This window comes from Papilio polytes, unplaced genomic scaffold (assembly GCF_000836215.1).
Source record: "Papilio polytes unplaced genomic scaffold, Ppol_1.0 DF821289.1, whole genome shotgun sequence".
In the NCBI taxonomy this organism is placed as follows: domain Eukaryota; kingdom Metazoa; phylum Arthropoda; class Insecta; order Lepidoptera; family Papilionidae; genus Papilio; species Papilio polytes.
The window spans coordinates 1,913,701-1,925,731 of record NW_013527915.1 but is presented as its reverse complement, the minus strand read 5'-3'; the positions used below and the strand labels follow the sequence as shown (position 1 = coordinate 1,925,731).

Sequence of the window (12,031 nt, the reverse complement as noted above, 5' to 3'; positions counted from 1 at the left end):
ATTGTTTAACAAGCCTCTAATTTCGAAGCAAGAAAATCGTACAAATATTATAAATGCGAAAGTTTAGATAGATGGATGTTTTTTATTTTGTAACGTAAAAGGCTGAACGGATGTCGATGAAATTTGGCATAGATGTAGAGGTTAGTATGAAAGAACACGTAGGCTCGCTTTCGATAGTTAATTCCACTCAGATGGAGTCGCGGGTGAAAACTGGTATTTAACATTATAAAGTAAATTTGAACTATACAATAATAGATATCTCAAAATACAAGTAAAAAATTCCACCTTTTTCAATATTATATTTACTTCTTATACTTTATTGCGTATAATACTTTAAACTTTAAATTGTTTTTGTTTCGAATGCATGCTCATTACATACGCTATAGGAAGCGATTTGCGCGCCTGCGCAGACCGGTTGTGAATGTGTTGCGGAGGGGATTCTCAGCTAAACCAGAGATACGAAATGTTCTGACCCTTTATTATACACTTATACCGAGTATGTTTATTATTGAATTTAAATCGTAAATTGTCAATCGGTTTGGTTCCCGTTTCAAACTAAGTTTTGTAAGATACCAATCAAATAAGTTATACACAGTAGAATTTAATTGACAATTGTTCGATATCTATTTCGTGTAAATAGATTTAGTTACAGAAATGTGTACTCTATATGGAATTGCCATTGATAAGGTACTCAATAAATCAACATTATTAAGCGTTGTTGTATGTTTATATTACGATAGCTGATAAAATCCTTTTACATCTTGCCTTCTCCGAAAGATACCGTGGATCCCAACCTATATGGCTTGATAAATAAACATTTGCTTATCAACTGTACGAATATTCTGTCTTGTGATTATCAAGTTATAATTTCAGACCACTATCTCAACTTCATTTGAACGTCGAATCTATAGGAATTTGACTTAATCGATGTAAAAGAACTAAACAACAGATCCTACATTGTTTTTTTTAAATATCCAGTTTATGTGGGATCGTATGAGACATGTCGGAACGTGCCAGGCTCCAGACTAGCCTACGACAGGAATCCCTAATGAGACGCAAACATTTAGTCCGCGCGGCCGTGGCCATGTTCGTAACGCCATATAAGGCATTATAAGATTAAATACGCCGTTAAGTTTCGCTAGATGTCATTAATATTTACATTTAAAAGGGCAAGTTCTAAATAAGGAACATGTTTTTTACTATTAGTATTTAAAAATACGGTTATAAAATGAACAAGAGCAACGCAAAATGTTAGGTTATTAATTTTTAGTGGCGTAAAAGGGTATCAATGTTTTGAAGTTTTTTTCCAATGAAATGATAAAATTATTGATCGATTGAATGTGGATGGGTAGAGAGAGTAGGATAGGTAGAGAAAGACGAAGGAAATTATGTATGGATTGTATGAAAAAAGATATGCATAAGAAGAGGGTGAAGAGCAGTACATAGTGTCCCGACCTCTAGGGATAACAATTATAATCTTTTTTTATACGTATGTCAAGATTGACCTGTTTACTATTAGAATAATATAATGCAGTGTTATAATACGGTCTTGAGAGCGAATGTGAAAGCTGTTGAATGGACACATCTAATGACAGGTCGCGCCCCACTTGCCTGATGTCTATCACATGCAAACGCTAACTGCAGATCAGTTATTTTCATGGTGAACGATATATTCATTTGCAGGTTACTTTATTGTTATTCTTTGATAAATGTGACTAAGATAAGTTACTAGACTTAAGTATTATTTGTAATTCGATGATATTTACGTATGGTAATTACAATTTTATGTATAAAGTAAGGATCGTGGATTCAACGTTGATATTTCTCTATATTGCATCACTGTCCTATTTCGTAATAGACTGTAAACGGCACTTAAGTACAACTGTAACCTGCTGTTTAGTATATCGTTTACTAGTTGTTGCCCGAGGCTTGGCATGTTGTTTGCTGTAGATTTTAATACCGCGTAAAATGGTAAACGTCAGATTATAGATAAAACATACTTATGTTAAATTGATGTTACCTATGACTAGTTTTCCTTTCAGCGTAGCCTCCTAACCCCTCAGTGGGGACGTATACTGAGCTAGTGGTGATATCTAATTTTGATGTCTATTATATATCCCAAATATATTATAGGTTTAAGTGTCTATTGGATATAATAAGGATTGTTTATTATAAGCCATTTACTAGTTTGTCCCGGTTTATTCTTTAGGATTTTAATAAATATAAATACTCGCAATAATCTTAACACGAGTTCAATTAATCATACTGTGACATGATAACTTGACCTGACCGAGACGCGTAGGCATGACGATAAGATGGCGCCACTTCCGCCGGCACGAGGCGGTGCGATATCCGGTCAATACACTTACTCATATAATTCTGTTATTACGTTGTTAGATTTATTATTCGGTATTTTTAGGAGTCACTAGTTTTTACGTTTGCCCCTTTATACTATAAAAATATCAATTTAATTTAAAAAAATGTTTATGTTACATTATGTTAAGAGACAATTATACTATTCATTTAAATTTCTCGGATATAAGCGGTCTCGGTCCCCCATTAAGCATTAGAAAAGGATGTCAATAGCCGCGATAAAAACGTAACGAGACGATGAAAAACGGCTTAACATCGTAAGCGAACGCGTTAAAAGACTTAACGGCGTTGTTATGTTTTAAATAACTCATTTCTGGTGGTTAAAGCTTTGTAACTGCGCCTCGCTACATAAAAATGGCCCATATCTCGCGGAAGGGCTCACTGTTTATGTTGACTAGTAAAGATATATCGCAGCCGTGTCATTGAACTTTTTATAATACGATCAAAGTGGAAATAATTTTCTATAGTTAACAATTATCAAACTATGAATGAATAAACGTTTAAAAAGAGTTTCAATTCTACTAACAGCCGGATACTGGAAAGAATTTAAAACACTTCACTTCGTTAGCGCCTCCTATCACCAGTCAAACTTGTAATAGAATGTAGGTGGACGTAGCATTTAAGACGCTGTTACATATATGTCGTTTCAGTAATCAGATGTCTTTAGATTCACATTGCAGTCGATTGCAGTTTTCCGTTTATAAGGACTAGTAAACGCTCTAAAGCAGTACAAGAGCTAACCGCATTCCTTTTGATAAGATTACAGACTTATTCCGATTAAGATAAATTGTTTTTTTCATCTATTTTATGTTATAGTTATTCAGAGTCCCTTAACCAGAAAATATTTTTTTATTCATTTGGGGTTATAGTTCAATGGAATATGATTTAAATCTGATGATTAATTCTGTACTCAATATTTATTATCTAGTACGGTGTCAATGAGTCGGACTTGAACGACTTGAATGAATGAACTGCGATGATTCATACCTGACATTCTCACTCACAGAAATCCCAGGAATTCGGAAGCGTTGGCATTCCTCTACACGTTATATCCGATTAAAGCTTTCTATATTTCTGTACAACATTCAAATTCTGATCACAAATATGTAACCACGGTTTCGTATTCGAAATTTAAATCATATTGATTGTCATTTGTTATACATATTAATTGTATTGATGGCTTAAGGTATATTTGCAAGTGTATAACAGGAGCAGAGGTTTCTTATTTAGAGTAGCAGTCTCAAGTTTCAAGTTGTCATAATGGTTGCCAACCTATGATAAAAGGCACTGGAAGAACCATAATGAATATAGAGTTGCTAGGATATTTTTTTTGGCTCAAATGATGGTACATATTACGCAAACTCTACGATATAATGTTTTAAAAAAGTTAATAGAACGAATCTCCGGTGTTCACGGTGCCCCGGCGGCTTACCGCAACACTTGTGGCGCAACATTAATAAACAACCGTTGTCTATGAATTGGACAAAAAAAAAACTTAAGACATCTCTCAATGAGCCAACGGAAGCTATAAACTATATCAAAGAATTAATCTAAGATGTTAATAAAATTAAGGAAGTTACAAATAGATAAACTCTTTGTTTTTATAAGTTAAAAATCATAGAATCATTCTTTAGTGAAAGATTTAAGTACAGCGGTATTTTCAAAGTTTGTTACTGTACAAACGATAGTAAATAAGTGTCTGGGAACTTTATCCCGTGATCACTTGAACCATCTAATAAAGGAACTCGCAATTCCGCCAGCAATAATGGCGGCTTCCGGTGATCGATCAATCTGCGCGGGCGCATCGCGCGTTTTCATAGGGTTGTCAGCTGTCAAAATATATAACTCCAGCAACCTTTGTAAATAAAAAAATGTATTATAGTATTAGCGAATACACTTCTTAGATATACTGGAATGGAAAGTAAAAAATGTTTTAGTAAAAAATATATCAAATATAATCAGGATAATGAATTGGGTAGAATGTGCACTGATATGACGTCATCAAAAGTTTTAGAGCTAAATAAATGACAACCCTATACTCGTTAGCAACAAAACATTACTTGGACAAAACATTCGTTTAGTTTCTATTACCTGGTAATACGGTCTACAATCGTGCTGCATTTCCGAGACAGTTTAGTACTGGCATTGGATGTATTACCCTTTAACTCGACGACCATTATCCAATTTAATTCAATCGGTTAGTGACTCGAGAGATGTAAGGTCACACTTGTTGAATGAATTGGCTTGTCGGGCGAGATTATTATACCGGACTTGAAATCAAATGTCAACGATTATATAAGAGAAATTTCAATTAACTAACGAAAATTTAGTTAATTTATTTAGTGGAAACTATTGTTTATTTAATGTTTGACAACCAAAATGATAATGTAAGTAAATAAAGTAGTAATTTCAGTCCTAATGATAATGACGTTGACAAGTAAATTTGACAGCTGACGTTTGACACAGCAGTATCCGGTCCGTTCAGATAATGATCCCAATTTGATTTACAATTCACTAGAAACGCATTTATGTTTTCTATAACCGAGATAATTAACTTAAAATAAGCGAGATAATGTTTATATTATGACTTAATTTTAAATCAATTACCTCATATAGCTTACGTTCAATAGAAATAATTTCTAGTTTATTTATATTCCTCTAGAGAATTCGTATCATTGTTTGCTTTTAGTAAAACACGGATGACATTTATCCTTGTTTATCAGCATTTTCGAATTCAGTGGATTGTTTCTTGATACTGGCAATCCTCAAGACGTGTCAAAACATCGATACAAGAAATTGCATTTTCGTTTTCTATTAGCTAATAGGTTAAAAATATAAACACACTTGGATAGATCCGTGGTATTTGGATTAAAGCAATTTAGTATCGTTAAAGACTCAGGGAACCGTGTCGAATTCGTCGAGTTTTTAGGCTTAATTATATCGACGTGTTTGGACTGGAACGTTTTTTTTTTATTCTTCCTCTCTTCACTTTACCGATTTGGCCTTCTACGGTTTTCTCATTAAAATTAGTCAGAGTTTTTACAATTTGCTGATGTAATTTAGGTAAATACTATCTAACATAACTTGTAGAATCAACAAAATAAAATAAGAAAATATCACAGAAGCCGTTAACATCTTTTGTTTTTTTTTTTAATTTGGATGAGACAAAGAAATGTTGGTATTTTCCTTACATTGTTTTACATTTTCACGTTTATTTACTTGACGGTTCACAGAAATAGAATTAAATGTAAAACGACACGTTCATGCCGCGATGACAGACAACCTAATTGATATCATGTTCCGAACGCTTTCAAATTAAGTGTTCTATTTTCAAATGCATCTTTTATTTACGGTGCGTTCGAAAATTAAAAATGTTCTTAATTTTAAAATATTTTTCAATTAATTTTTTTGATGTGTTTATGGCCTGTTTAAAATCGTAAACTGCCAGTGATTGTCTATAATTTCTATTTAACGATTGTTGATCGATCAGTAAACAATGAGATCGACATCGACGTAAACAAAGAGAGATATAAACGAACTTGATTGTCTATCATCATTACAATTAGGTTATTCTCGCCATGTTATTTATGATGAAAAGAAAATAATGGGGCGTCATAATGATGGCAGGATTATTTTTTAATACAGCGTCTGAAATAATAAATCTAGTAAAGGCAGTTGCATTATTTTTTTATGTATGTCAAGCCTCAAACTAGATTGGATTAACTGACCGATGTACTATACAATGAACCCATATTGATTGCTGCTGACATCATTGTCCAGAATATTTCTACCCAAATTCACAGACGATAGCTTCATTTAAATATCTGTGGAAACGTTGAATAATTCAAAATGGACATTGTTGTGCTAGGCGTGGCTGGAGCACACTAACACAGTGGTAATTACAGTAGCAATCATTATGCCAAGCGCCGCACGGACATCGAACCCGCTTCCGTCCTAACACCATCGTCTAGATGTCTACAAGACGTTTGACAGTTAATGTAAATAATGTAATGTTGCCAGTATCAATATTTCCACAAAAACTGGCGAATAACATCATTTATCACGATGATAATAATCGTGATCGTTAAATATTAAAATACAATAAAAGTGATTTTGATCCCGCTATATACTATTTCACTGAATTACTACTACAAAAAAATTGTGACTTTTACAGTGAAATAGGACGTCATTAGACCTAATTACCTAATTGATACCGCGAAACCATTTCTTTTCTCCACAATACAGGAATATTTATTTACTGGTCTTAGTAGTTTTGGCTACAGTCTTGTCATATCATTCATCGGTACAACTAAGTTCCTCTCTAAGAGTGTTAGTGATTCTGTGACCCGGCCAACGTGTTTACATTCCCACGACATCGCCTGCCGATAGCTTGACAGGTACTCCAGTTTGTAATCACTTCAAAAGTTATTTTACACCATTTTAAACTTTAAACCCTTAATCCTAAGGGACTAACATGTCAATGTCAAGACGGAGGGTCGACACGCGTCAATCAACTGTTGTTACCAGAACGAAAACAGAAAGTGTTTTGTCAAAGTTTAAACCATAGATATAAATAAATTACGAGCAAAACGTTTTTAAAATTATGTGTCTCTTACATAAAACAGTACTCTGTTCTTTATTGTAAAAAAATGCAAGCAAAGAACTTGCTTTTAGCATTGGCAGATATTATGTAATAATTAGGTTAAGTTATCTTAAATTATCTGTTATATTCAATTAGATATTAAGACCTAAATAATTTATGTTATTGCTAATTAATGCTATAAATTGTCTGCAAAATATTTCCCGCCAATTCCTAAATTAGGGCACAATTGTCACAACATTGTTCGCGCCACAAAATGGCGGATTGTTATTGCGTTTCGTTCCAATTACGTAAACACATCCTGTTTTAGTTTTACAAAGCATGCAAATTTTATATTATACGATTGCAAAATGAGTTGTAAGTTAAAAGATTAGGATAATCTCCATCCATAATTCTCATGTCGGGTTTCTAGTTGAAAATGTTTAGGTTTTTTTTTAGAATTGATTGACTATTATTCAGTGTTTACCGCCAAAATCAACGAACGATTTGTTGAACACAAACAATTAAGATCTAAATAACAGTTGCGCAAACTATACCGGTAACAAGCTCTGTGCAAACGAATTAGAATCATCCAGAACATATGTGACTCGTACGAGTGGTCATATATCATAACGCATTGGTTTTATTTGCAGTTACAGCTGTAAATATTCACACTTTAACATAAAATGTTATTATACTATATAAAACGCATATTCTTTTACATTATGTGGTAGGTTGCTGCCTTTTTTAAATTAGTGATGGATTTTTTTACTCGATTGATTTTGATTACAATCAACGCCATCTATCAACGTTTAAAATTACCAAATGGCAGTTCAAATGTCAGGTGACAATTTGAATATTTTTTTACATTCAAATCAGTAGAATTATTCTAACTGTGTTTTAATTACATTTTTTATTGACACACCTTAATCCTTGCTTGATCGGAATTTATTGAGAAATGGTCATCTCGCTTGTGGTCTGACATACCGGTTGGAGATCATATATGGTATAAAACGTCTAATTACAAGGCAACACCTCCGCCCACAGGAGCCTATAACATTATCGAAACCCACGCGTCCAGACATACTAACCTTCGATCAATTCATAACGTTTTAAAATTTATATCTCCTAAGCGATGTTTTAATTTAACATTTTATATACCTTTTGAATTATAAGTTATACTTATTAGTGAATAAGGAAATCCTTACAGATAAATGTTTACAAATTAATTATTTCATTCATTTAAGTCATTTTAGGTACAGTTTAGAATTTAATAAACTTTAAAATAGTTAGAACTTGAGAATATTTCTTAAGTGTATTGAATATTCTACTGGTTTTGATGTTTTGCAACATAAGGTAAGGGACGGTTTGGTTGACCTGTGACGTCTCCAGTCCGCCATGTTTACGTTACATCGGGTTCTATAATTGAGCGATGCGGGAGAGTTCAACACATCGCGGTCCATCTTTTTAGAATACGACACAAATAACATTCTATATTTGAAATTTTACACGCCTGCTTAAGTGCACCTATGCGTTGTTCAATTTCCGAACGAAATCAGACCTTATGATATAAACATAAGATTTGTTTTCGTAAATTTTTGCAGCAGAAATAAGGTGCTTTGTCTTGCTGCTTACAATATAGATCTTAAGGTGGTGGTACGGTTATGCGGCAGCCATGCCGATGACCACATGCATCAATGTTTGTAAATAGAACGCTGGATACCACTAAACTTCTTTGATGTCTTTCGTACTACAAGGTTCCAAATCCATCGCTGCTTCACCGTCACAATGTGTTTCAGTTCAACCTAAAAACTTTTCGATGAATGTCTAATTATCTTTTTCATCGTTTTGACATTTTTCACATTGTGAGGTGTTTGAGTTGGCTTTGACATCTTTGTGTCTTCTTAAATGTGTTTTATATGCCATGCATTTTGTATAACAATGTTTACAAACATTTCCTATGTCCTCGATATTATTTGCTTAAATGCATAATATGTCGGATAAACTTTACTTTATCGCATTTTGGTTTGAATTCAAAGAAAAATTAGCTTATCGGTGTGAAAATACCGCACGAGAAGGAATCTAACAAAGCTATTTGCTTGTTCCATTACGCAGTTGGTTTGGGAAGTGAAAAATCACGCTTATCTGTTGCCACACAAGGGAGCGGTGGTCCGTGCTGCGAGCCATCTGTTCGTTGCACCCATAAAGATAACGAAAATGAACAAACGGGAACGTTTTCATTTTGTATCGGGCCCTTGGCGTGGACGCTTCTGTCCGATTTATTGCCCGCGAAAAACGGGCGGCCATTTTGCATATTTGTACGATGTGTTCCATTTTCGAGCGCACGGTGCGTACGGCTTACGCTTGTTTGATATTCTCTTTTTGAGATGTGGTTTATTTTTGATCGCGTTGTCCTATTTAATCCGATATGTGTGCCCAGCGCTTCCATCAGTCTTAGCGGCAACCGTTGCTTTTGACGTTCGTGTTTTCACTCTTACAATTTATCCAGCAAAATGTTTAAATATATCCTTAATAAGATTAAGAAGAAGGTGTTTATTGTGATTATAAGACATTATTAGTGTTATTTGTGCATTTATTTAAATGTAATTTTAATTGTTACAGATATATCCCGACCCTGAGTCTGAGAAGGCGATAATGGGGTCAGTGGTGTACTGCATCCACCACAAGGAAGGATGCCAATGGTCGGATGAATTACGCAAATTGAAGGTGAGTTATCGAGAATATTTTATATTTGAATAAATAAAATGTGTACCTAGAAATGAGGGCGCGCAATCAATCACTATGTCTACTACAAGTACATAGTAATCTGGTATTTTTTATCTGTATTATTTTCGGAAGGTACACGTGTACTTACAGATTGACAACCTATTTTAAATTTCAGTGTTATGTATGGTACAGAAAATGTAACTCTTATAATTAATGTTAAAATTTATTTGATGTGAAAATAGATTTAAGTATAAAGATGGTTTTCTCGCCACTTAGGTGACCACCGTTTACTGTTTATTTATGACTGCAATAAACGTTTTATAGTTATTGGCTTTAACGCTATTGCGTCACGTTTAAGTTCGTTATAACGCCTTTTAAATTAGGGCAACACTGTTTGCTACAAGAAACATGCACTAAAATAAGGTAGTAATAACATTGGAGCTATATTAAGTTTTATTCGTCTTAACCGTACCGTTTTTTTTTTAAATTTTTGGATAACTTTTGACATGATAATGGTTCTGGGGATTTCCATGAGTCAGTTGATCCGATAATGTTTGACGTAAACTGTTTATCAATAACTTGTAATCGTATTTATGACGTAATATTTCTAAAGTAACATTTGCGTCAAAGATAGGCTAGAGGTGAACGTTGAGTTTATTTTGTTTTTTTACAGGCGCACTTGAACACATGCAAGCATGACGCGGTGCTTTGCGCGGCGCAGTGCGGCGCCATGATCCCGCGCGTGCTGATGCAAGATCACCTGCGGTACACCTGCCCGCGCCGCCGCGCGCATTGCCAACACTGCAATAAGGAGTTCTCCGGCAGCGCGCTAGAGGTCAGCACATCTATAAGACATCCTGCCTTAACTACTTCATCAACTTGTTCTTATCTCATTCACATAAGGTCGAATTCTATCCTTCCTCGTAAGATCTTCCGTCATTTCTATCGCTTTCTTAATCATGTCACATGTCTCTCAATTTATCATTGTCTTCGGTCTAACTGTTCAAATGTACAGTCGCGGAATTCGGCGGTGTTCAACTTATGTATAGTATTGTCTTGTTTCTAGCTAATAAAGAAATTTCGCGTTTTCTTACGAAACAAATAAGCAATTAGGTAGGAGTGACTTGTGCAAGAGAGAGGATGATAATAAAATCGTTGTTTATCAACATTTAAAAGCAGCGTTCTTTATATTATTGTCCTGCGTCGCCTCAATGTTTACAAAATGTTGAAACTACTGTAATTATAACATGGAACGCCGCCAAATTCCCTAACTGTACTATTTTCATAATTAAAGTTCTTTAGTGTACTTTTGTAAATAATTTTTTATTAAATTGCAGGAACATCAGGGTAACTGCGGTCACGAGCCGGTATACTGCGAGAACAAATGCGGCGCGAAGGTGCAGCGTCGACACACGCTGCAACACGCGCAGCTGCACTGCAGCAAGCGGCTCGTGCCCTGCCCGCACTGCGGACAGAAGTACACGCAGGTATACAACTGCATACTGATTTTGCAGTAACTGCAGGGATAAACGTGTCCCTGAAGTTAAAAAAGAGCTGCTTTGAATCGATGACATATAATAATATACTGTTAACAATTTTACGGCTAGATGTAATTTTATTTTAGTTTTAAACGCTTTGTTTATACAATGTATTAGTACGGCAGGAAAAAATCGGTGTTTATGTTGGCCGGATACAGTTATTACTGTGTGTAAATCATATCTTGTGCTTGTTGCCGCGCTTGCTTTGAGTTACGATTGAAATTAAAATTTATTTTATTACTTCTAAGCAAGCGTGTATCGTACCAACCAAACAGTTCAATAATATCTTGATCATATGTTAGTAACACCTTTGAAAGAAAACAAATTAATAGACTTAGTAGCTCAATATTATTGAGATTCAACTAGACAAATATGTCTTGTTTATTGAATTAGTTGTGTCTACAAAGGTAGTAACTTAATCTACCACATCTTGGAGACGAAACCAATACGACTTAGGGTCCTTCAAGAAGCGAGCTTATCATTTCCTCTGGTCCATGGTCGTCGTTGATCATCTCGTTGTTCCCGCCCCTTTAACAATAACAAGAAAACTTTAACAATGACCTAATTAACTTATTAAAACCTTCGTGAGACATTATACTATATGATTTATAACACGGCTAAAACTGGTCGGTGCCTACACCGAAAGTTCCCACGTGAGTTTTAGCCGTGTTACAAATCATATAATGACTTAATTATTGTTTTTCGTTGTTTAATTGTGTAATATGGTGTGTTCCAGGACTGCGTGTCAGCGCACGGCGCGACGTGCAGCCGCGCGCCGGTGCCGTGTCCGCAGCGCAGCGCGGGCTGCGCGGCG

At 34.8% G+C, this 12,031-nt stretch overlaps 1 protein-coding gene across 1 annotated transcript in view; it reads left to right on the top strand.

The window, feature by feature from the left end:
* LOC106109081 (TNF receptor-associated factor 4) overlaps window positions 1-12,031 on the top strand; it is a 57,884-nt gene that overhangs the window by 42,795 nt on the left and 3,058 nt on the right. The window contains exons 3-6 of the mRNA XM_013290483.1: window positions 9,575-9,679; window positions 10,353-10,514; window positions 11,017-11,166; window positions 11,954-12,028. Of these exons, the coding sequence (XP_013145937.1) occupies window positions 9,575-9,679; window positions 10,353-10,514; window positions 11,017-11,166; window positions 11,954-12,028 (492 nt within the window). The remainder of the gene's footprint in view (window positions 1-9,574; window positions 9,680-10,352; window positions 10,515-11,016; window positions 11,167-11,953; window positions 12,029-12,031) is intronic.